This window comes from Talpa occidentalis, unplaced genomic scaffold (assembly GCF_014898055.3).
Source record: "Talpa occidentalis isolate TD23 unplaced genomic scaffold, MPIMG_talOcc4v2.1 talOcc4.4, whole genome shotgun sequence".
NCBI classification, from domain to species: Eukaryota; Metazoa; Chordata; class Mammalia; order Eulipotyphla; family Talpidae; genus Talpa; species Talpa occidentalis.
In genome coordinates this window covers 41,257,867-41,284,867 of record NW_023604295.1, presented here as the reverse complement: position 1 = coordinate 41,284,867, position 27,001 = coordinate 41,257,867, and the positions used below count along the sequence as shown (strand labels likewise).

General features: G+C 38.9%; 1 protein-coding gene and 1 pseudogene across 1 annotated transcript; one reads left to right on the top strand and one right to left on the bottom strand.

Moving 5' to 3' along the window:
• Nucleotides 1-269: 269 nt before the first annotated feature.
• RNF168 (ring finger protein 168) lies at nucleotides 270-26,467 on the bottom strand. The gene is made up of 7 exons (XM_037525354.2): nucleotides 26,169-26,467; nucleotides 25,486-25,823; nucleotides 15,815-15,891; nucleotides 12,528-12,707; nucleotides 9,973-10,094; nucleotides 8,931-9,012; nucleotides 270-5,661 (listed from the first exon to the last, which is right to left on the bottom strand). Exons 2-7 carry the CDS (start codon nucleotides 25,784-25,786, stop codon nucleotides 4,708-4,710), a joined length of 1,716 nt encoding a protein of 571 aa, XP_037381251.1. The 5' UTR covers nucleotides 25,787-25,823; nucleotides 26,169-26,467; the 3' UTR covers nucleotides 270-4,707.
• LOC119257037 (poly(rC)-binding protein 2-like) lies at nucleotides 20,861-21,561 on the top strand (annotated as a pseudogene).
• Nucleotides 26,468-27,001: the final 534 nt, after the last annotated feature.

Sequence of the window (27,001 nt, the reverse complement as noted above, 5' to 3'; positions counted from 1 at the left end):
TAAAATACACTGATGAGGGGAACAGTGGGTGAGACAGGAGAGGTCTGCTGCGGCATGTGGGTTAGTTCCCTGGCTGGCCAGGGATCAAACTTGTGCTGCAGTGGCTGGTGATAGCTTGATAGCACTGTCTTTAACCCCTGCGCCACCAGGAAGGCCCTGGGGGGTGTTCCTTTTGCAGAGGTTCCATCTTCTCCTAAGCCCCAAGCACCCGTGGTCTCTTCTGCTCCAAGGGAATACTGTCCCTATACTGAATACTGTTGAAATACCTATTCTGGTTTTGTTTTCTTAACTGGACCCTAAACAATACATTCAGTATAATTTGGCTAATATAAACGGAGCAGGGAGTGGTAATCCTGAGACTCAGGCAAGTTCAAGGTCAGTCTAACATGCAGTGAAAAAAGAGACACTCAACCCTATTTTGGTCTTAAGGGATGGAGAATAATAATACAAAAATGAACTCAATTTATGATCATCAACTGAAAGCCTTTTGAATTGAACTAGTTTGGGAGATAGAGGCTAACAGCAGCAGCAAGAGCTAAAGAAGAGAAAAATAAAGTAACATGTAAAGTAAGAGTTCAGTTGAACTCAGGGCCATGTTGCTCCAAGTCCTAACAAGACAAGACAAATTATTCTGGGGGAAAAAAATCACGATCAAAATTTAGTCATGATTGTTTATTAAGTTCTTTACATAGAAGAGTAAACATACAATGGCAAACACCCTAGTCTTTTTACCACCTCAAAGTTTTTAGTGTTTGACACACTTTTATGCATATCAAATGTGTTGAACTATTACATGAATTTAAGGAAGTCAGGAAGTATTTGAATGATTTCTTTTAGGGTCAAGATATTGTGAGACACAGAGAACTGTGGACATAGCTCTGGCAAGGAGAGATGAGTATAAAGTCATCAGTAGACAGGAGATAATTACAATTAAGTGGAGCTACATCTGGGGATGTACATACCTCCTGGATAAAGTGGGGGTGGTAGAGGTGAAGACAGCAGGGGGTAGGAACTAGCAGGGCATTACCAAGTGCTCTCTCTATATTACTTCCCTTAACTCCTGATAGCAACTTTGTTGGCTACATTCACCTGAGGTAAACAAAAGTAGCAGAGACCCTCTGAAGGCAGGAAATTTTCCCCTTCTTTTCTGTACCACATGTCCTTGTTTTGATAGTCCAAAACTCATGCACAAATTACAATAGTTCAATTCCTTACCAATTAAATATTTGTGAACTAAGGAATCTAAAAGCCATTTTACAAGTTTTACTTCACAGACCCTTATTACAATAGGGGCCAAATTGGGATGTCTTTTGCAGTCTCTCTGTGCTATCAATTGAGTCCTTTCTTTCCCCCTGGAAGGTATACTGGACTCTACTCTTTTGCCTCATCAGCACTATCACTCTGATGACAACTCCCAGTTTTTCACAGATTTTTCAGTCTTTTAGAAAACAACTGCAGCTTCATGAGATGGCCAACAGCTCTACTGGTTTCTGTTTACCACCAGCAGCCCTGGTTCTTCTCAGGCTTTGAGAATAGGCATATACTACCAGTGAAAAAGTGACTGTAAACATCAGTTCCTCTCTCTTAAATCTCCCCTCTCTAGAACAGGGCCCAGCCTCTTTGTCTCGGAAGCTGCTTGGTGTTGTTAGGCAGACTACTTTATGTTTTCCATGTTCTCAGCAAGACCGTAGGTAGAAGATAGCATTAGAAGGTAATGCTACCTTCTACCTACTTCTAACTGGAAAGTTTGTTTTGCTTTTCAAATGATTTAAAAATAGTACATTGAAACTAAATAAATTCAGGTTCACACAAAACTCTATTTTGAAAAATATACATTATTTTTTCCACACTAAAAAAATATTCCTGAATTATGGTTCTTAAAACGTTAACACAAAAAATATTTAGAGCAGTACAACTGAGAAGCATAAGCTTTCCTTGCAATATTTTAAGAACATGTAAGTATTTTTTGACAAATGACATATTCAATGATTTAAAAAGTATAAAAATGAAGTTATTTCTCATTATTATTTCCCAGTCACCCAGTTTCTCTCCCAGGTGCCTAAATTTTTTGCTTTTCCTTCTAGAGACACTTTATGCAAACATATACATACATATTTAACTGTTGTGGGTAAGTGGTTACACGTTGTATATGCTAGTCTACATCTTATATGTTTTTATTTAACTCTGTATCAAGTAGTTCTTTTTATATCAGCATTGTTTGGGGCCATGAAGTATTTCATTGTACCTTCATAGATTTACAATCTATTGATGTGACATTAAAGTTGTTTCTAAAGCTTATTATTACAAACAATGCCATACAAAAAGGTTTTGAACATATCATTCTACACACGTGGAGAGAGCTTTATGAAATTCCTAGAGGTAGAACTGCCAAGTTTACCTTCATAAGGATTCTTAATTTTCTATTTATAACAAGCAACACATAAATTCCTTGCTTTTTCAAAATCAAAAATACATATCCATATGCAAAAACAAGAAAACAAAACCAAAAAAGCACCTTTATCTTTACTAAACTAAAAGTCAGGAAAAATATGCATGAGCGTATGTGAGCATTAGTACAAGAGACATAATGTATCTTTTCACATTATCTAAGAGTCACTTATATTTCCTTTCTTGGGAGCTGTTCCTTTGAAAAAAACTAAAAATTTTCTTTTAGGGCTGTTAGTCTTTCTTTTTTAATATATCAGCAGATACTTAATATAAAGGAAATTAGCTCTTTGCGATGGACTACAACTACTTCTTTTCCAGTTCGTTATTTACACCTTTTTATTTTTATGTACTTTATATTTTTTATTGGGGTAAAACATACATATATAATATTCCATTTTTATTTTTAGTTATTACTTTAATTTTCATATTTTTACCAGTTTTATTACTCCCTGAGAAATTAAATACTCTTATGTTCTTGGCACAAAAATCAGAGGAAATGCAGCACTGCATTCTAATGACAGACACAAAACATCAGTTTCTAATGAAAAGGCATACATAGTAGGACTATCAAAAACTAATAGAGAAATTAAATTTATCTTAAAACCAATGTTAGTCAGGGAGACTTCTTCACAGACAATTAAATGGGTAAATATATAAATTCTAAATACACCCCATTATTTTTCTGCTTGGTCATGGACTATTCTAGGAAGATTTAATTACGAAACTTAATTTGAGGAGTCCCAACAATGTCTACCCTAAAATGTAAAGTGAATTTGCTGTTAGAGAAATATTGGTTTGATAAGGCAGTTTTTAGTATATTTTAGACAAATTTGGTTAGTTTTTGTCTATACTTCATTTCAGAACAATCATTACTCAGAGGAAAATCACTTTTTTTTTTTGAAAGCACAAAGTAACTTTTTTGAGAAAGGGCAAACTAACTTTTAAATTCTACCCATAATTATACAATCTATATTTGAAGTAGATGTCATTGAACATGTAAATAATAACAGAATTTCAGTAACAGAATCTAGAGGAAAAATATTTTAATGCTGTATAAAAATATTGGCATACATAAGCTAGAAATCAGCTCTAAGACATTTTATTTTACTTACTAAAACAGATAACTAGACATCAACAGAAATGCTGTTAAATCTTGTTTGCTCACTGTTCATATTAGTGAAACAAAAGATTAATAGCCTCTAAGTTAAATTTCACAAAATGAAATCACTATCTTCTGATTAAAGTTTCAGGGGTAAGACAGGGCAAAACCCCAGTATCAGACTTTCCATTTCTGTCTATAAGCACATAAGTCAGAATCAATAAACACACGGTTATGTCTCAGGTTCTACAAGAAATGATATTTCTTGGAATAAATTTTCAAAATTTCAGGTAATTTTGTAACTAATTTTGATTTTGATCCCTGATACTATGGAGTGAAAAGATGTAAAACTCAAATATTTTCTGTGTCATATAGTAAAGGAAAGACAAGGGACAATGTTCTGTCAAATTATACTTCCGGCTCCATCTTGGACACAGTCTCACATCATCCATTCAGTTCCAATGATTCCAAGTTGTCAATCCATCCCAATTAGCATCATCCAACTAAGAAGTCCATTTCTATCAAGAGTCCAGTTTCCTTTCTATCATCTAATTTCTAATTTTCCAGAGAACTATAGTTTTCCTGTTTTGACATTCATTGATCCTAACCTGTTTTAGATCACATACTACAATATTTAAAATAATTAAAGCAGAAATCAAAATTAGATGACTTTAGTGTTATGGGTGATGTAATTTCAAATGTTCTACAAATACAGGGGCGAGCAGCAAGAAAACTTAGATCTTAAATCCTACATGGACTCCTTAGCTAGGTTAACTACTAGGTACAATCTTGCTTTGATTACTAATCAGGACAAAAAGGTGAACAAATGCTACAAACATGCATTTTTCAAAAAAAGAATAGTACCTTAAGATTTCTTGGCAGTTTAACAAGGCATTTTTATATATTTATATTTATATAAGGATTGTCAAACTCAGTATCATCAGTTATTAAGAATGGAAAGGGTCAGGACTCTTGCTTACCACTGAGTTTGGCAGAAACACAGTTGTCTATCTTTCCTTAGTAATCACACGATCCTTCAATTAAAGACAATGAATGTGCCTGCAGAAGAATTAATAAAACTTTTATAAAGATTTAAAGATTCTGTGACAGTTTCACAACCCAGCTTTACTAGATTATAAAACATTCCCTTCACTCATACATTACTTTTGGTATCTCTGAAACATTTGAAAAATACTTTTCTGTGACTTACTAGACTGTAGGGAATGAGTGTTTTTAGGTACATTACAATTATCTCTAGCAAAATTTGTCATCTCTCTCCCAGGAAGTGAACGTTTCAACTGGACCTTGAAAGAAGGTTGCCAATTTTCATTTGTTGAGCCTTTCCTAAGTTTAGTATGTTGTATATTAGTTTGTTTTTTTAAGTTCCTATCTTTGGAATTCTTCCTCTGTCCATTTAACAATTTGTCTGGAGGGGAGGTTGAGGCACGTAACTGATACTCATCTGGGGAGCCTTTTTGCCGATTTGGCTTTATTTGATCTTTATCCACTTCCTTCTGAAGTTGTAATGCTAATAACCTGTCCTGTTCTTCTTGTTTATGTCTCTCAAAAAGTAGATGTTCCAAATCTATCAGTTTTTGGGTAAAGTTAATTTCTGTTTCCTCTTGGTCTGAGGAAACTTTGGGGAATATTTTCTTTCTTTTTGCAGAAAAGCATGGATCTCTGACTGCTTCATATGAAGATTCTTGGTTTTTTCTTTTGGAAATGTCTTTACTGATCAATAGGCGAGACTCTTCATTTTCCATGTCAATTGTATTATTTTCAATTATTTGTTTCATATCTGATATATCACACCCACTTTTTGTTTTGCCACATGGCTTATCTGCAGTTTCTCTAGAGTAGGGAACTCTGGTTTTAGGTTCCTCATGATCTATGACAGGTAACTCTTCATCATGATTGTTTGGTGTCATTTTGACTTCTTCTTCATGGCACCATTCTGTACCATTGGCATATAACTGAGGCATAGGTGACTCTACTGAAGACGTTGCATCTTGTTCTTGAACTTCAAGACCTATTTGCGGAGAAAGTGTTGGCATATCTTCCACAATTTCTGTGTCTTGCCATGTAGGGATCTTTACATTGCTTCTGTCGGTTTCCTATAGAAAACAGAAAGAGTGAACCAAGTAAAAACATCAAGTCATAATATATACCTTATATTGATGCCATAGCTGAGTTGTTGTTATAAAGCAGTTATTATTTCTACTAATAAAATATAGTAATTCTTTTTTAAACGATTATTTTACTTATTTATGCATACAAGATCTGGGGTATAGGCCAGAGGGGTGGGGGCGATGAGAGGATTCACCAGAGAAGAGTGGGGAGCAGAACAGGCAGACTGACTGAAATATACTGCTGAGGGGAGCAGTAGGCAAGACAGGAGAGGTCTGCTGAGCCATGCGGGTCAAGCTCCCTGGCCAGGGATCAAAGTGGTGCTGCAGTGGCTGCTGATAGCTTCATAGTGCTGAGACTTAACCCCTTGCACCACCAGGGAAGCCCCAAGATATAATTCTCTACAGTATTTTCATTTTGTCTGCCAATTTAGATTAAGGCATTCTTTCCTTCACTGTGAAAACCTACATTCAAAATCCACAAACTAGATTCTACATACTGCTAATAGCAGGCACTAGGACCTGACTTCTCTCTTACTTTCTCTAAAAGACCCAAGAGAGTAAGCAATCTTGAGAAAGAACAACAAAGCTATAGGCACCATGTTCCTTAATTTCAAACTCCATTGCCATAGTAATCAAAACAGCATGTTAATAATCCTAATCACAAGAAAAAAAATTATACCTATATATGGTGACAGATGTTAACTATAGTAATCACTTCACAATACATACAAATCATGTTGTATGTCTGAAATTAATATGTCAATTACACTATAATACTAAGGGAAAAATTTATATTGCAGCATAATTATTTAAAATGTTAAAATAGATATTATATAATAATGTGTATCTATGAAAACATTAAATAATATGATCTAGTAGCAAGTCTAATAACTTGTAATATTGAAGTAGGTATAAATATAAAAGATATTTTAAGAGATCTTTAACAAATGCAATTTGATAAAAACCTATGCTTTCTATTGATAAAGCCAAGGTGTACTATTAACAATATTACAGTTTATTGTCTAATTTTTTAATAGAAACACTAAAATGACAGCAAGGTGAACATAAACTTTTTCTTTTAAGTTTATGCACTTCCTGGATTCTAATCCTAGACTTTAGGTTAAGAACTCTTGCTTAATGGGAGTGGGGGGGGTGGGGGGGTAACAAATATTGTTTAAAAATGAACAATGATGTAAAAAAAAAAAAAAAAAAAAAGAACTCTTGCTTTAGCCAGTATAAAATTCTTCTCACTTGTAGTTCTTAGGTTAAGTCAAGATTTAGCATTAGCGCTGACCGGGGGAAAGTACTTAAAGAAGTTGCAGTGCAAATTTTTGTTTCAGAATAAAAATTACTCCTTGTTGTTAGAATAACCTTAAATCTATTCTTTTACCTACTTTGCTTTATATTTACCATTCCTGAAAGCATTTCTTACAAAGCAATGTGGTTTGGATTGAACAAATTCTAGGTTTGCTAGTTTTGTTATGAGCATGAACACCAGAGCAGAAAAAACATTCCTGTGTTACACGGCCTCTGCCTAGTATCCCTCAATTCTAATATGAAGGAGACTACTTTCTAGACTTGAATTCTCCCTCTACCATCTGTACTTAGGAACTTGGGGGAAGCAACTTAGCTCTGTGTGCCACATGCACACAAGAAGGATGCCTACTTTGTAGATCTGGTAGTTGTGATGAAGACTGAAGAAGATAATACATAGTCTGGCAAATAGTAAATATCCACTAAACATTAGGTGCTATAAAACTACTTACCTGAATTGAAAATCTTTTAGGAACCTGTGAGTAAAAGGTCAACAAAACTTTTATGTAGGAAACTGCCCCTTTTGTCAGTTTACTTTTCCTGTCTCTATTTTCCTGGAAACCTGAAAAAGGTAGAATGTTACCCATGTCACTAGGTCATAGTGACACTTATTTTACTATAACTTAGGGTAAAAATGATCCTTACTGGGCCTCCCTGGTGGCGCAGCAGTTGAGTGCTGGGCTGCGGAGCTGCCCGCAGCCTCTGCAGCAGCGGTTTGATCCCCGGCCGCCAGCAAGGGTCCCACATGGCGCACAGACCTCTCCTGCCCTGCCTGCTGCTCCCCTCAGCAGTGTGCTTTGTCAGTCTGCCTGTTCTGCTCCTTGCCCTGGCTCTGGTGAATTCTCTTACCCTCCTGCGCTTCTGACTGTACCCAATGCTTGTATAAATAAATATTAAAAAAAAAAAAAAAATGATCCTTACTGGTGAACTACAACTGTACTGGGAAAGTATCAGTAACCTCTAAGTACTGAACAGGAGTCAAAGCTTGGGGCTTCTATGGCCTATCTTTTTTGACTAGATTTATTCCTTACCAGGACCCCTAGAAGCTACACCCATGGGTTGTTACAATAAATCATTAATTCTTGTTTTTTTTTTTTTTTTTTTTTTTTTTATTTTTTTATTTGTTTGTTTGTTTATTTATACATGCACTGGGTACAGTCAGAGGCGCGGGAGGGTGAGAGAATTCACCAGAGCCAGAGCAGGGAGCAGAGCAGACAGAAGGACTTAAGTACACTGCTGAGGGGAGCAGCGGGCGGCAGGAGAGGTCTGCGCGCCATATGGGACCCTCCTCCGGTGGCCGGGGAGCAGCTGGGATCGAACCGGCGCCGCAGAGGCTGCAGGCAGCCTCGCAACCCAGCGCTCAACCGCTGCGCCACCGGGGAGGCCCTAAATCATTAATTCTTAAGGTGCATGGGGCTTCTGGGTAATGCAGTTATCATACTCATCTCCATGGTCTCAATTCCAAGCTGTCACTCAGGAGCTCTGAGGTGAGGATACCAGCTGAATAAATATGCTTGATGCCCTACAAGCATCCTTTGTTTCCCATCCTGTAGTATTTTAAGGGAAGCTGGTACCAGAAGTGGTTTATTCAGTTTGAATTGATTATCTAGGTCAGGGGTCCACAAATTACAGCCCATGGACCACAATCAGCCTTGTTTTTATAGTTTATTAGAACAAAGAGATGTTCATTCATTTACATATTGTCAAGCAATGCTTTCACACAACAAAAGTATAATCAAATAGTTGCGACAGAGACCACAGAGAATGAAAAGTCGAAAATGTTTACTATCTGGTCCTTCAGAGAAAAAGCTGGATGCTTTCTAGCATAGAATGAATGTTCCATTGCTATAGTGCTATAGAAAAGTTAGGAAACTACAAGTATTAGCAACCAATAGCATTATTAAAAGTGCCAACTAAGAACATCTTTAGCATCACCATACCTTAGACATGGAGTTTTTGCTGATTTCTTGTACAACTTCAGGCTGTGACGCTGACCCAATTTGAGATTTAGGTGTCAAGTACCTTTAAAAAATTTTTTTACCAAAATTAGAATGCTTTGAAAGATAAATGGTATATACAATATGATAAAGCCAGATTTATTTTAAAGGGATTAGTTTGCTGCTTTGCCAATTTATCTAAAAGAATATATTGCATTTCCTTGTCTGTTTCTATGCATTTCACTGTATATACTTAAATGTATAATAATCCTGAGTTACATGCTTTAAGCAAATTAGATCAATAATTTCCCCCTTTTAATGGTTTCTACTTTCATAGTATCATTATTAACAATATTGGCATTGCCACATCTACCTTTTCTTTTAATAGTAACCACCTTATTTAAGCCTACCCCCAAATGTGTTTCTCCCCACTCCCAAAATCCAAAATTTCTATAAATTTTGGAAGGAGGCAAACTTGCACACATTTACTCAGCTGAACCAAACACATTTGCTTGCTTTTAAAGTCTAGATTGTGGTTCTTAAACTCTTCCAAATGTGAATTACTATGAGAAAGCTATCAACTCTACCTGCTGCTGCTAGAGAGGGCACTATGAAGAAACCAAATCACTTCACTGCAGACTACTTAGCTCATGTTTTCTGTATGATAGAGAAGAAATGTAATGCATAGATTGGGAAAAAGAGGGTGCAGGAATGACTTAGATGCCAAACTGTAAATTCTTTCAATGAGTGTGACCAGCTTTTCTCATTTCAATCTAAATCTAGAGAAAGGTCTCCAACTGGCTAATATTGAGGAAATGGGAATTGCATGGAAATCCTGAGTAATCATGACAGACTTCACATCTGTCAGCCAAGAATATAAACTCTAAGAAGCTCTCCTATTTTCACTTAACATCAATCTCAGACCATCTATAGGAGTTCATGCAGAGTTCATGGACTAAATTTTGATAATCAGTGGGTTTTATAAACAAAAAACACTGATATAAAGTAGGTGGTTAATAAATATTTGAAAGTCATCTTCACTTACTTCTGAATATCTCCAGTGTTTGTTTGCTTGTTCTTACTTTTCTTTTGTGAATTGGTTGCAACAGGATTACTTTTTCTGGAATTCAAGGGAGAAGCCAAGACACTTCCCTCACAGAAATTGTTCTGTAACAACAGAAAAGGCATAACAAACATTAAAAATAATTTTATTAAATAATAAGCTATCTGAAAAACTATAATTAGAATCCATAAAATTTTCATGAGTTATGCTCACATTTAAATTCTGTACATCCTTCAAATACCAACCGCACTAAAATTTGTATGAACAAGATTAAATCTCCATTCAAGTGGTCTAAATTGCATTTTACTTCACATTAAGCACAAAGCCATGATTATACTAATCTCATTAATTTATAATATCTGTAAATTTTTAAAAAGATTTATTTATTTATGCATACAAAAACTGGGGTGTAAGCTGGAGGTACGGGGTGGGGGGGGTAACAGGATTCACCAGGGAGAATGGGGAGCAGACAGGCAGATCTACTGAAATACACTGCTGAGGGGAACAGTGGGTGAGACCGGAGAGCTCTGTTGTGCCATGTGGGTTAGCACTCTGGCCAACCAGGAATCGAACTCATTTTGTAGTGGTTGGCAGTAGCTTGATAGCGCTGTCTTTAACACCCTGCGCCACTCCAATTTTTCCTGTAAGTTTTTCTGATGAATAATTTCAGACAATTATAACTATCTAAACCTGCAGGGAAATGTTCAAAGAACTGTGAACATATCTGGAATCAAAGTTAGCTTCATGTGAAAATAATCTGGAGACTTAAGTGCATATCAATAAAAATCATGAATACTTACATGCCAAAACAGCCTCAAATTTATTGCTATACTATTATAAAAGTTATTATCATTAGCGGCAAGGGACATTTGGCCTGCACTATCATACTTCCACAAGTAAAACAAAAACTATTACATAATATCAACAGATCTACTCTTACAATCCCATGTGAAAACAGGAAGGATTAGAACAGTAGGCTCTTGAAAGAATAAGAAACGTAAAGATGACCCCAGATTCTTCTCAATGATATATTTTCTTTTCCATCCCATTTGTTACTCTACTGGTTCAGTGTTTAATTTTCTGATTGTGCACCTTTCCAAAGCTCTCCTGATTAAATTTAAAAAAGAAAAGATACAAAAATTGCACAGAATTTAAAATTTGGGTATAATGTTATGAATGTTAGGCCTCTCAAAACTGGGGGGGAAAAATCCCAATTCTGTATTTTCATTTTGATACATATATTTTAAGGTATTTGTCTGAAAGCAAAGGAACTGGTTTTAGAGGCTCTGAAAATATACAGGCATTAGATTTCCCTAGATGCCTCTGGGCAAAGTATTCCCTAACTCGGAAACTCAGAGATTCTGATTCACTAGATTTAGATAAATCTATTTAACAGATCTTCAAATTTGCATTATAAAAGAGCTCCAGTTGATTCTGCCAGGTTCTTTCAAATCACTGGGTCCCACTGTAGCCTTTGATCTTAATTACAGCAAGACTACCAGTAGTAATACAAAAAAAAAGTATCTTAACTTACAACAAGTGAAAAAAGGCAAGGAAAAAAAATTGTGCATCCTTATATTTTTTAGATATAAGGAAAAAACGTTATTAGAGGGCCTCCCCGGTGGCGCAGCGGTTGAGCGCTGGGTTGCGAAGCTGCCCGCGGCCTCTGTGGCTCCGGTTTGATCCCCGGCTGCTCCCCCAGGCCACTGGAGGAGGGTCCCACATGGCGCGCAGACCTCTCCTGCCGCCCGCTGCTCCCCTCAGCAGTGTACTTCGGTCCTTCTGCCTGCTCTGCTCCCCGCTCTGGCTCTGGTGAATTCTCTCACCCTCCCGCGCTTCTGACTGTACCCAGTGCATGTATAAACAAAACAAACAAATAAATAAATAAAACATGCCTCTATTAAAAAAAAAAAAAACGTTATTAGAAATTACTAATAGTGGTAACCTTTGGGGAAAGAGATTGTGTAACAGAAACTTTCGTTTTTCACAGAACAGCTTTCCCACATAATTTAAATTTACTAAATTAATATAAAAAAGGCTTTTTTTAAAAGTATACTGGAATTGAAATAAATATGTAACAGTATACAAAAGATTTAAAAATAGGGCCTCCCCGGTGGCGCAGTGGTTGAGCGCTGGGCTGTGAAGCTGCCTGCAGCCTCTGCAGCGCAGGTCGATCCCCGGCTGCTCCCTGGCCACTGAAGGAGGGTCCCACATGGCGCACAGACCTCTCCTGCCGCCCGCTGCTCCCCTCAACAGTGTATCTCATCACTCTGCCTATTCTGTTCCCCGCTCTGGCTCTGGTGAATTCTCTCACCCTCCTGCGTTTCTGACTGTACCCAGTGCTTGTATAAATAAATAAATCTTAAAATAAATAAATAAATAATCTTTAAAAAAAAAAAGATTTAAAAATACACAAAAAAGTTTTGTTTGAAGCAGAGTAATTATGTCAGAAATAGCTTCTAGTTATGGTGATTGCTTCTTCACATCATTGAAACTACATAGTCAAAGCAATTTCAAAGATCTCTCCCAAAACTTACAATATTAATGCTTAGCTTTCTTGCCAGTTCTTCATCTCTTTTCAGTTGTTCTTCCATCTCTCTTCGCCTTTGTTCTGCCTGTCTTTTCTCCTCTTCTTCCTCCTCTGCTAATAATCTCTGTATGTATTCTTCACTGGCTTTGTTTTCTTCTTCTTCATTGGCTCTTCGCTCTGCCTCCACCTCAAAAATGATTAATAAAAACAATTCTCTGAATTTCTTAGTATATTTGTAATACTTCATAATAAGAATAGTAAAAGTGAAAAAAAGAACAATTGATGAGAACCGAAATATCCCAGATGAGGTACAAATCTGGAGAGACAAAATTCTGCACAATAGTTCAAGAAATCTCTTTCAGGAAACCTTTCTTAGTCAGCCCAATTAAAACTTAATTAAGTCCCAACCTCCCCTAGCTTCAGGTGACTAATTTAAGCCTAAATTCTTGAATTGGACCTTAGCAAAGAGGAAGGAAAGATTAAAATGAACTTAGATTAATCAGAGCCAACTCCTGAAGCTGTGGTCAATCAATCCTCAAAGTAGACAGGAGTGGAAAGGTGCTGAAGAAGCCATAACAATGGTCACTGTATGATATACACATGAGATAACATAAAAAAGCAATTTTATTTTCTTAGAATAGTAAATGGCCAATAGGAAACTCAAACTCAGATTCTCCATCACGCTTGTGGTCATTAAAACCTACATATTCTGTTTGACTGACTTTCAAAAGCTGACTTTTTCAAAAGGCCTACCTGGTGGTGGGGTTAAGTTCCAGCCCTATCAAGCTAACACCAGCCACTGCAACATGAGTTCGATCCTTGGCCAGGGAGCTAACCCATATGGCGCAGCAAACCTCTCCTGTCTCACCTGCTGCTCCCCTCAGCAGTGTATATCAGTTGATCCTCCTGTTCTGCTCCCCACTCTGTCTCTGGTGAATCCTCACAACCCAACCCCCCTGCACCTCTGGCCTACACCCAGGTTCTTGTATGCATAAATAAATAAATAAATAAATAATCTTTAAAAAAAATAAAATAAAATAAAACCTACATATTCTGAAAGAAATAATACAGGCAACCACTCCAGATATCCAAAAGATTTAACTACAGAGTAAGTTCTTGGTCCAATTTGAGCACAGGAGAAATAAGGGAAAGTGTTGAAAGGATTTCTGCGTTCTCTAGCCTTTAAAGGAAAGTCATTGGAAGAGAATGGAGTTTCTTCCTTCTCATGTTGCAATACATCTAAGGTTTGTATTCATCTTGCTATTTAGACTGAGGATAAAGCCAGCTGACAGAAGTCAGCAGAGAGGTGGAGCTAAAGCTCTGGATGAAACCAGAGCTCTGGATGAAACCAGCCTGAAGTCCCTACTTCTGGAATTCTTAGTCAGTTTGAGTTGTCATAACAAAAATTAACCATATTCTTATGTTTAAGATAATTTAAGTTTTGTTCTTTTTTAAATTTGTAGTCAAAAACATCCTGTTAGAAGCTATTCTCACTGCATGGTTATAAAGATTAAATCATTCATTTAAAATCCTTAAGGGTCTCCCTAGTGGTGGAAGGAGTTAAGCACAACATTCTGAAGCAATCCGCAGCCTCTGCAACATGAGTTCAATCCCCAGCCAGCCAGGGAGCTACCCACATGACGCAGCAGACCTCTCCTGTCTCACCCGCTGCTCCCCTTAGCAGTGTTTTTCAGTCAGTCTGCCTGTTCTGTTCCTCACTCTGTCTCTGGTGAATTCTCTCACTCCCTCAAGCCTCTGGCCTGTACCTCAGCTCTTGTATACAAATAAAAACATCTTTTTTAAAAAAAGAGATTTATTTATACAAGAACTGGGGTACAGTCAGAGGTGCAAGAGAGTGAGAGAATTCACCAGAGACAGAGAGGGGAGCAGAACAGGCAGACGGACCGAAGACACTGCTGAGGGGAGCAGCGGGCGATGCAGGAGAGGTCTGCCGTGCCATGTGGGTATCGAACCTGTGTGGCAGAGGCGGCAGACAGGTTCACAACGTGGCGCTCAACCCGCTGCGCCAGCAGGAGGTCCCAAATAAAAATATCTTTAAAAATATAAAATAAAATCCTTAAGGACATTAGACAACTATCAATTTTTTTTATTATTTATTATTTCTTCTAGACCTGCATGGTCCAATAGAGTAGCCACTAGCTACATGTGTCTACTGAGTACCTTAAATGTAAATAGTCCAAACTGATGTGTATTATAAATACAATACAGAAAATATTTTGAAATTAAGTAAAAAGATAAAAATTTTCCATCATTAACTTTTATCTATAACTTTATAATTAAAACCTGGTTATATAATGCAGTAACGTATATAGTTACCATAAAATTATACCTTTACATAACACTTTATATTCACTACATAGTATTTTAGATATATTGGATTAAACAAAATGTAACATTAAAATTAATTTCATGTGTTCTTAAAAAAAATCTTTTTAAAAATGTGGCTACTACAAACATTTTAATGATACATCGGTTGACACACTATTTCTATTGGATGACACTGCTCTACATACTAACCAGGAAAGAGGAGGGCAGGCACCAGGGCTTCACCTGTAGGCACTTTTACTATTTAAGTACTTTACAATGAGCCTTATATCCTCTCCTCATGTAAACTCATTGTATCCCTCCAAATTCTTATGTTAAAGCTTAACTCCTAATGTGGTATTATTTAGAGGTGGGGCCTTTGGGAGATAACTAGGTTATTGGCACCCTTTCAAAGGATTAGTACATTTAAAAGAAGAAACAAGAATGATGGTATGAATTCATCTATCTCTCCACACAATCCCAGATGAAGACATAGAGCTAAAGCAGTTGTCTACGAGCCAGGAAACTGGTGGTCCTCACGCAACACCAGATCTGCCAGCACCCTGATCTTGAAATCCCCAGCCTCCAGAACTACAAGAAATAAATGGTTGTTGTTTAAGTCACCCAATATACAGTATTGTCACAGCAAACCGAATGGACTAAAATACCTTAAGATATCTACCACCCTTCCCCCATTCTTTAAGTTTAGTTTCAGGAATATGAAGACAAATTTTTCATAATTAAATGCTTAGGGATGACTAGCACATAACACCAGTTATGTATAAAGTGAAGCTAGTTTGTAACTATTTTGAATACATGTAAATAATGGAGGGAGCCTTTGTAAAGTATATTACAAATGTTTATATTGCAATATACATTATTTATATAAGCATAAGATGTATGTAAAGTCGGAAACTGAAAACATAGCAGAGAATTTTTACAGAAAGAAATAACTGTTTTTGTATCTACCTTGCTTATCTCTTCTTCATATTCTCTTCTCAATTCCCCAGGTTTACTTAATAGATGAACTGGATGATAGTCATCAACTGTTTCAGATTAAGAAAGAAAAAAGTATTATAGGTAACATAGACTTTATGGCTAGTTTTGGTGTTCTATTAGAATTATACAAATATACAAAGCTAAAAAAATGGTAATTTTTAATAGTCACAACAACAATTTCTTTATGGAATTTCATTTTTTAAAGTCAAAGGTTTTCTGGTAGAAAATGACACATGAAAACATATACTTAACTCTTCTAGTACATTAATATGATAGTAATTTTTTTAAAAGATTTTATTTTTATTTACTTATGCATACAAGAACTGGGGTGTAGGCCAGAACTCGGGGGATGAGAAGGTTTACCAGAGACAGAGTGGGAAACAGCACAGGTACATCTACTGAAATACACTCCTGAGGGGAGCAGCTGTGTCATGTGGATTAGCTCCCTGGCGAGGGGCATGCCACAGTGGTTGGTGAGCCCCTGAGCCACCAGGGAGGCCCAAGTAAAGAAAATTAAAAAAAAAAAAAAAAAAATCCTGCAACATTGGTTTACACTGTTTAAGTTTCAGGTTTTTGTGTTTTTTTTTTCTTCAATTAAGGTAACATTAGTTTTGATTAGGTGGGAGTGAATGGCTACCAGAACTTTGGTGGAGGGCATGGTGTGTTATATACATTTGTTGAGGTGTGACACCGAAACTTACACAGTGTTGTAAACCTATGGTTCCACACACAACTCAAGAAAAATTAAAAAGGCAAATAACAGGGTCTCTCTGATGGCGCTAGGGGTTAAGCACAGCGCTGTGAAGCTATTTGCAGCCTCTGCATCATGAGTTTGATCCCCAGCAGACCTCTCCTGCCTCACCCGCTGCTCCCCTCAGCAGTGTATTTCAGTCAGTCTGCCTGTTCTGTTCCCCTCTGTCTCTGCACCCCTGCACCTCTGGCCTGTACCCCAGTTTTGTATGCATAAATAAATAAATCTTAAAAAAAAAAAAAGGCAAATAACTGATACTGAAGGCAAGACACCATTTATAGGAAACAAACAGAAATCAATATAAAAAAAGTATGCTATGGGGCCTCCCCAGTGGCACAGCGGCTGAGTGCTGGGTTGCGAAGCTGCCCGCAGCCTCCGCGCGCCGGTTCGATCCCCGGCTGCTCCCCGGCCACCGGAGGAGGGTCCTGTATGGCGCGCAGACCTCTCCTGCCACCCGCTGCTGCCCTCAGCAGTATACTTCAGTCCTTCTGCCTGCTCTGCTCGCTGCTCTGGCTCTGGTGAATTCTCTCACCCTGCCGCGCTTCTGACTGTACCCAGTGTTTATATGAATAAATAAATAAATCAATCTTTAAAAAAAAAAAAAGTATGCTATGTATTTTTTGAGGATACATGTCTTTTTTTTTTCCCTAAAGATTTATTTATTTATATAGGAACCAGAGTACAGGCCAGATGCGTGGGAGGGTGAGAGGCTTCACCAGAGACAGAGCAGGGAACAGAACAGGCAGACTGACTGACTGAAATACATTGCTGAGGGGAGCAGCGGGAGCGACAGGAGAGGTCTGCTGCACCATATGGGACCCTCGCCGGCCAGCCTGAACCGGCACTGCAGAGGCTGCGGACAGCTTCACAGAGCTATGCTCAATCGCCTGCACCACCAGGGGAGGCCCCATGTCTTTTTTTTTTTTTTTTAAAGATTTATTTATTTATGCACGCAAGAGCTGGGGTACAGGCCAGAGGTGTGCGGAGTGAGAGGATTCACCAGAGACAGAGCGGGAAAAGAACAGGCAGATTGACTAAAGTACACTGCTGAGGGGAGCAGCGGGCGAGACAGGAGAGGTCTGCTGCACCATGTGGGTAGCTCCCTGGCTGGCAATCAAATTCACGCTGCAGAGGCTGCGGACAGCCTTGTAGGCTGCGTCCCAACCCCTTGTACCACCAGGGATAAAAATAATAGAGTATTAAAATAAAAGTAGTCCTACTACAGCAAAGACACTATGGGTAGGATTAATCAATGAGCAAGAAGCTTGGTTTACTGGCTTCCTGGTAATGTGCACAAGTATACATATGCATGCTCCACAATTACTTTTTAAAGAACCTGAATTGTCTGGATAAAGCCAGTGTGATAATTTAAGAGGTAGTGAGTAACCCACAGCAAAGCTTTCTGAAACCTGGCAGTTAAGGGGACAAAGCAGGTTTCTTGATATTCATTGATACTCTCACCCTTAGTAGGTTTTAGGGGAAACAAAGTTAGATAAAGTCAATCAAAGTCAGATTCTCAGGTAGCACAGAAAAGGATTTAACTCTATCCACACTCTTAAGATACATGAATTTCCACTGTTAAGAAAGGTGAATATATCCAACAAAAATGAATATACGTGTTTACCATAATACAAGTAGAAAAATGATCACAGTACCAGTATCCATAATCAGTATTCGTAGACAAACAATGCCCAATACAAATGGACACAGAATTTCTCAAATGAAGAGATAGTTCTCAGTGTACTACGCTACAGCTCAGTAAGGAAAGTGAGAATCTATGGCATTTACGCCACTCTTTACCATCCATACAACATAATACTTACAGAAATGAAAATAAAGAAGCTGCAACCACAAATATCACAGATCATCACAAATATAATTGTGAGCTAACGAAGTCAGACACAAGAATACAAGATTCCATTTTTAAAAAGGATCAAAAACAAGCAAATGCTATAGACAATCAGGATAGTAGGAATGATGAGTAAATTAGATGGGGGCCACAATGAGGATTCAGAAGTTCTGTTAACATTCTGGGTCCTGATCAGAATGCTGGTTACACAGACATGTTCCACTTGAAAATCCACTGACCCTGGGCACTTTTTTGTGTTATGCTATATGCCAATGAAATCTGCACAAAAAATAAAGTAAGGAAGATTAATTTCCAGAAAAGCAGAGTAAAATCTTCAGTAGAGGAAGTCAGCAGATCGATTCAACAAAAAATCATCAATGTAGAAAGATAGAAAAAACTGGACATATAAAGTTCCTGGAAATGGTCCAAAAACCATACAGCAAATGAAGAAATAGTTCCCAGTCTACTCGATCTGTAAGAAAAGCAACAATCTATGGCACTTGAGCCATAACCTGTCCTTTGCCTCCCAGTTCAGTAAGAGGGACACTCCACTCCAAGTGTAGCCCACTTGGAGTGTAGGCCACTCTCACCACTTTCATTCAACATAAAAAAATTAGGCAAGAAAAATAAAAAAAAGGAATCCAAATAGGAAAGGAAAAGGTAAAACTGCCACTACTTGCAGATAATATACACAAAAAACCCTAAAGATGCACCAGAAAAACCCTATTAGAATAAATGATTTCAGTAAAGCTGTAGGAAACAAAACCAAAATATAAAAATCTGTTGCATTTTTATATACTACTGACAAACAATCAGAAAGAGAGATTAAGAAAACAATTCCATTTACAATTGCATAAAAAGAATAAAACAAGAATAAATTTAACCAAGGAGGTAAAACGATACAAAACTGTAAGAAATTGAATAAGGATACAAATAAATGGAAAGATACTCTATGCTCATTGATTGGAATTATTATTATTGTTAAAAAGCCCTTCCTATCTAAAGCAATCTACATATTCATTGCAATCCCTATCAAAATACTAAAACATAAAACAGATTGCCTAAGGCTGGGGTGCAAAACTGGGGTGTTTCTTTGGGAACTTATTATAAGTTCAAAAGCATTCACTATAAGAACTTAGAAGGTTGCCTGTATATACCATGCAAGACCCTGCTCAGAAAACACCTGAGAATACCCTAAACTTTCTCTTGGGCTGATCCCTGCACTCAGTGCAAGCCTGGCTAAATGTTAAAGGACAACTTCAGAACCTATTGAGTCAATCTGTCAAGACTAAGGTGCTTTTGTGTTTTGAATTTGTTACTGTTTTTCAGCTCCTGGTACAAGGAAATTTGTCAAAACACTAGCTGAATACAAGCTAAGGCACAGTGACTTCGGTGACCACACACAACTAAGAATAGTCTTTGCAAAAATACTTTGGGGAAGTCAGTAAACAAATAGATTATTACAGTCTTCAACAATCCAAAATTGAAAAAAGCTAAGCCACACAGAAAGGTAAGAATCTGACTTTCAGTTATCATATTATAATAATCAAATGTGCAGTTTTCTCAAAAAAAAAAAAAAAAAGAACACAAGGCATAACAAAAGCAGAAAGTATTGAAATATTGTTAATTCAAAGAAGTAAAATAAATTAACAGTAATGATACATGAATAAGCAGAGATATCAGACTTACCAGACAAAAACTTTAAAACAACTGTCATCAACAAACTGTACTGGGAAAACTGGATATCCACATGTAAAAGAATTAAGTGGAACCCTTATTTCATACCATATACAAAAATTAACTTAAAATAGGGGAAAAAAAAAAAAACAAAGAGACTGAAAACTATAAAGCTCCTAGAAGAAAACAGGGAAAATGCCCCCATGACATTGGCTATATAATACCAAAAGCATAGGAAACAAAATGCAAAAACAGGTTAAGTGGGATTACATCAAACTTAAAAACAACACATCACAGGATACAATGAGTGAAACAGCAACCTATAAAATGGAGAGAATAGTTCTGCAAACTATAACTGAGAAGGGGTTAATATTCAGTATAAAGAACACCAGTAACAACAAAAGTATTAAAAAATGAGCAAAGGTTGGGGGGGGGGAGTGAAGGATTTGAATAATTTTTTTCCCCAAAGACGACACATGACCAACAAGAACATGTGAAAATGCTCAACAATCAGGGAAATGCAAACCAAAGTCAAAATGAAGTAACATCTCATGCCCATTAGAATGGATCTATCAAAAAAAAAACCCCAGAAAGTACTAAGTACTGACAGGATTAAAAAAATAAAAGGAACTCATTGCTGGTAGGAATGGAAAATGGTACAACTAAGCAAAGAGCATGGTAGTTCCTCAAAACATAAACATAGAATTACCATAAGGTCCAGCAATTTCTTTTTGGGCATATGCCCAAAAGAATTGAAATCAGGAATCTGACTGCTAGCCAGTGTGGCTCTCTCAGCGGGAAAAGCGGTCATAGATCAACAAACTATGAGTACTGGGACTCTAGCTCAGGTGACAGGGACATGCTCCCCAATTCAATTAAGTGAGTCATCTCTATTGCTGGCATTCTGAAATCCATCACTGAGCGTGTGAAACAGATCTGCATGGTCATGTTGGAGACACCCTCGAAGGGCAAAGGGAGTGACCATCCCTACTGGTACATAACATCCTATCCATATGTCTCAACCTTTTCTTGCAGAGCCACCTCTAGAGTCCTATACCACTAAAAAACAGTATGCCATTCTACAGTTGGCAGACTTGACCAAGCTGGATCAGTTGGCAATGCAAGTCTCATTTTCCCATGACACATGGTTAACACCAGATTCCGTGCAGGTATGGATGCATCTCAGACTACTACTCATGAACTCACCATTCCACATGATTTGATTGGCTGCATTATTAAGCATCAAGGTGCCAAAATCAATGAGATCTGTCAGATGCGTGGGGCACAGATCAAAACTGGCAATCCAGTGGAAGGACCTACATTTAGGCAGGTTACCTCATAGGATCTGCTGCCAGCATTAGCCTGGCTCAATCTCTAACCAATGTCAGGTTCTCCTTGAAGATGGGTGGCATGAGAGCAGCTTAGACAGTACAGACTATCCACAAGCCCTTTCTGCTATTCACTACTCAAGATCCATCTGCGTAGTTTCTGAATAGTCAGCGGTTCCAGGTTTTAAAGTTTGTAAATTTTCAGTTTCCACACATTTTATCATCCTCATATTGTAATTAAAGCATTTTATTGCCTTTCTCTGTTCAGCTTTTTTTTGTGTGTGAAAGTTAACATTTATTTATCACTTGGAACGTGCAAGTATCGCCACCCAATAGTATAACTTATATCTATTATCTTTCTTAAGGCTCATAAAACTTCCCTAAAACTAGTTTATTATTCCAGTTTTTCTAATTAATATTTTATTTTATATAATTCTTACATCATTTTTCATTTTTGCACAATGTATGCATTTTCATTTTGGTTATATTCCCCATACAATTGCACCCCCCCCCCTTATTTTGACCCTAGTCCTTTCTCTCCCCCCCACCCCGTAAAGTGTCTCTGGTTTATAGTTGCTTGTTGATTTTGATTTTTACTTTGTATTAATTAGTCTTTTTCCTGGTCCCTTATTTAGGTTTTCTAAATTCCTGCTATGAGTGAAACCATCTGTTCAGCTATTAATGCTGATATTCCTATTTAGTTTTATAAGCTTTTTCCGGAGGTTGGGTTTTTTGTTTTGGTTCATGAAATTTTTTTTGTCATAGAAGTGTAAGAGTGTACTATCAATAATCTCTGTAATGTCAAGAGATCTTCAAAAAATTTTAAAAGATGGACTGCAGCCTTTTCTTTGTAAATAAATAAAATGGAAAGCAGATATATATACTCAAGCTGTATATATATCAATATTCACAGGATGTTGTCATTCATAGGAAATGAATATTCATTCATTTTATATTATTTACAACAAAAAGTGGAAGTAACCCCAAAGTGTTCATCAACAGACTGGATAAACAAAATGTGGTAAATACATACAATGGAATATTATTCAGTCATAAAAAAGGAACGAGTTCTGACAGCTCCTATAACATGGAGGAACCTTGAAGACATTCAGCTAAATGAAATAAGCCAGACAGAAAAAGATAAGGATGATATTTATATGAAGTACCTAAAGTAGTCAAGTTCATAGACACAGGAAACAGAATGGTTTTTAAGAATTGGAGGGAGAAGAGATTGTTACGGGGTTTCAGTTTGGGAAAAAGAAAATGTTCTGGAGGTAAATGGTGGTGAAAGCTGTGTACCAGGTGACTGTACCTAATGTCATTGAACTATACCCTTAAAAAATGGTTAAACCTGGGCCTCCCTGGTGGCGCAAGGGATTAAGTCTTAGCACTATGAAGCTATTGCAGCCACTGCAGCATCATGAGTTTGATTCCCCCATCACCCCCTCCCAGGGAGCTAATCCACATGGTGCAGGAGACCTCTTCTGTCTCACCCACTGCTCCCTTCAGCAGTGTATTTCAGTAGATGCGCCTGTTCTGCTCCCTATTCTGTCTCTGGTGAATTCTCTCACACACACAGACACATCCCCGCCTCCTGCACCTCTGGCCTACACACCCCAGCTCTTATATGCAAAAATAAATAAAATAAATCTTAAAAAGAAATGGTTAAAACTGTGAATTTTGTTTTGTATGTTATAACACACACACACACAATCACTAAGATATCCTTCACATCTTCTAGGAAAGTTTAAAAAAAGAGGAAAATAACAAATATTGGTGAGGGTGGGGAGAAACTGCAAACATTACAGATTGCTGGTGAGTATAAAATGGTGTAGTCCTATGTTAATGTTTGGCCGTTCCACAGGAAGCTACACAGAATTACCTTATGATCCAGTAATTCCACTCCTAGGTATAAACACAAAGAACTGAAAATGTATTCAAGCAAATACATGAACATGAATGTTCATATCAGCACTATTCAAATAGCCAAAAGGTGGAAACAACCTAAATGAAGAGATAAAATCTATCCATAAAATAGCATGTTATTCAGCCATAAAAAGGAATGAAGTGGTGATAAATGCTACAATGTACCTGCACATTTAAAGTATTTTCCTAAGTGAACAGGTCAGATACAAAAGATCAGATATTATATGAATACACTTATATGAAACAGTTAAGATTGTTTAAATCTCCTTAAAGTAGATTAGAAACTGGGGGGTGGAGGGTCAGGAGAATAGGGAATCATTGCTTAATGGTTAAAGAATTTGTCTAGGGTGATGAAAGTTTTGTAAACAGTGTGATGGTTGCACAACAGTTAATGCCACTGGGAACACTGTTAATGGAACTGTATGCTAGTATCTCAGTGAAGAAGTTTTAATAAAAGGCAACTATTGCTAAAAATGCAATTAAAATAGCAAATTTTATTATATTTACCAAAATAAAAATAGTTCAAAACAGAGTAATTGTACCAGAGCATAGTCACCATATTAAAAGCCTAGAGGAGAAACACTGCATGGGGTTATAACCACATGAGTGACTAAATCTGTTAAGAGTCAAGTATCAGGTTTGGGGCACACTGAATAGGTCTTAAGTGCACACTGTGGGAGGTTCTGAATAAAAATGATTGAACTTGGGTCTCCCTGGTGGCACAAGGGGTTAAGCACAGCACTGTGAAGCTATCCCAGCCTCTGCAGCACCAGTTCCATCCCCACCGGCCACAAGGTGCAGCAGACCTCTCCTTTCTTGCCCACTGCTCCCCTCAGCAGTGTATTTCAGTAGATCCACCTGTTCTGTTCCCCACTCTTGTCTCTGGTGAATCCTCTCACCCCCTCCCACCCCCACACCTCTGGCCTATACCCCAGTTCTTGAATGCATAAATAAATCTTTTTAAAAAATGATTGAACAAGAAGGAACTGGTAGTAGAAAGCTATTTTAGGCTCACTGCAGTTAGAGATTAATTAAATATATGAATTACAGGGGAGAGAGAAAGGAATTGAAAATAAAAGAAATATTAACATAGGAATCAGCACCTTCCTTACTTCTGCTATTGCTGCACAGACACTATTGCTCATCTGTGAATATTTATAGACGTTTATAATAACTGAAGGCTCTACATAGGCAATTCTTGGGGACTGGATCCCCGTTCTTCCCTCCCATCAATTTTTTTTAATATTTATTTATTAATACAAGCACTGGGTGCAGTCAGAAGCACAGGAGGGTGAGAGAATTCACCAGAGCCAGAGCAGGGAACAGAACAGGCAGACAGCCGAAATACACTGCTGAGGGGAGCAGCGGGGGCCGCAGGAGAGGTCTCCGTTACATGTGCGACCCTCGCTGGTGACTGGGGATTGAACCCGCGCTGCAGAGGCTGTGCCTCGCAGCCCAGCGCTCAACCGTTGCACCACCAGGGGAGGCCCCCTCCCATCAATTTTTATTTTTTTATTTAAGATTTATTTTTATTTATTTATTTGTTTATTTATTTATTTATACAAGCACTGGGTACAGTCAGAAGCGCGGGAGGGTGAGAGAATTCACCAGAGCCAGAGCGGGGAGCACAGCAAGCAGAAGGACCAAGCACACCTCTGAGGGGAGCAGCGGGCGGCAGGAGAGGTCTGCGCGCCATGCGGGACCCTCCTCCGGTGGCCGGGGATCGAACGGGCACTGCAGAGGCTGCGGGCAGCTTCGCAACCCAGCGCTCAACCGCTGCGCCACCGGGGAGGCCCCCATCAATTTTTAACCCAACAAACACCAACTGAACACAGCCTGGGTATTGTAACAATAAATCCTGTCATGGACCTTAATCGACATTTTGGAGCCCATAAAAGCCAAACTCCCGTGACTAATTTAGACAAATACTAGCCTGGGTTTTGTGTGTGTGTGTTTCAATTCTTTTTTAAAAATTAATGTGTTGACTGCACTAAAAATATAAAACTTATTGAGATAAAATAAAGATATAAGTAAATGAAAAAAAAATTAATGTGTTGAGTCACTTTTTAAAGGACTTTTTTCAGCCAATAAATACACTGGTTTTACTCACCGATTTCCCCTGACTCCTGTCCTGAGGCTCTCAGCTTGCATTCCTTTGGATAGTGTTTTTGAATTATCTCCCACAGTTCCATATTGACAAGAGAATTTCTTCGGGTATGGTATCGGGTCCAGGAAGAAACCCGGCGGCGACAGAAGGGGCAGCATAAACTCGCCTTTTCGACAGTTGATTGGAAGCATGGATTACAGAGCGTGTGGTTACATGGGAGTGTTATGGGCTCAATTAAGATTTCCACGCAAATCTGGCACTGGCATTCCGACAAGGAAGGGATGGCGTCTTTGGGGACTGCCATTTTAATATGCTAACAAGGCATATTTCAACATCAACACCTGAAAAGAGAAAAAAATGGTGGTTTTCGGCCTAAGTACGGTAAGAACAAACGAACAGTTTTGTGTCTAAATCTTATGCCCTGGAGTGTCAGCATTCAGAGATTCGGAGCATGACACAAGTCTTCACCAGAACAGGCGCTCCGCGGGCCAGGTAGACGGTGCTGCCCTGCAAAGTGGGTATTTATTTGCCCAAGTTTAAGGACCCACGTTGGGTAAGAAAACAAATCAAAGTTTCTCTTTGGAGACCACGGCTGCTCCAAAGCACCAACAGAGCAGCATTGCGGGCGGGGAACCCCGGCCCTCTGGCGCGGCCAGACTTTGCGCCCAACCCCCTCACCCCCTTACCAGGTGCGGAGGCTCCCTTAGCTCCCGGCATCCGACCCGAGGCTGCCGGGGGCGACGTCTCGGGCCACAGCTCCGGGAAGAACGCTGCTTCCGCCAGGACGCAGGCCTCCGCCGGGGCAGGACTTCCGTTTTCCGTTGTTTGGGGGCAGCGCGCGAACCCCAGCGTTCCAGCTTTGGGGCGCCAGCGCGTTTTCTCTCCGCTCGGAGACCGCCCCTCACCGCTCATCCGTCTGCTCTCAAACCCCGTCTCTGCCCTCCCGACAGGTCTGTGGCGTCACAAGAGCCCGCCAAAAGGGCCCCACCCCCCAGGAGGCCCGCCCACGGCGGGACGTCAGACGTCCGGCGGGACGGAACGTCAGGCGGCGGCGCGCGCCTCCGCCCCGCCCCGCGGCCCGCCCCGCAGCGCCGCGCCGGCCTCGCGGGCTGCTGTCCCGCCTGCTTCTGCTGCCTGGGCGGCGCCGCCGAGACTGACCGCTTCCCGGGGCTCTGGAGACGCGGGCGTGTTGTGCGCTCCATCTCTGAGAAGAAAAAGAGACACCTCAAAACAAATAGAGACCTGGGCCTCCCTGGTGGCTCAAGGGGTTCAGCACCGCACTATGAAGCAACCCGCAGCCTCTGCAGCATGAGTTTGACCCCCAGGCAGGGAGCAACCCACATGGCGCGGCAGACCCCTCCTGACTTGCCTGCTGCTCCCCTCAGCAGTGTATTTCGGTCAATCGACCTGTTCTGCTCCCCACTCTGTCTCTGGTGAATCCTCTCACACACACCCCTCATCTGGCCTGTACCCCAGCTCTTGTATGCATAAACAAATAAATCTTAAATAAAAAAAAAAC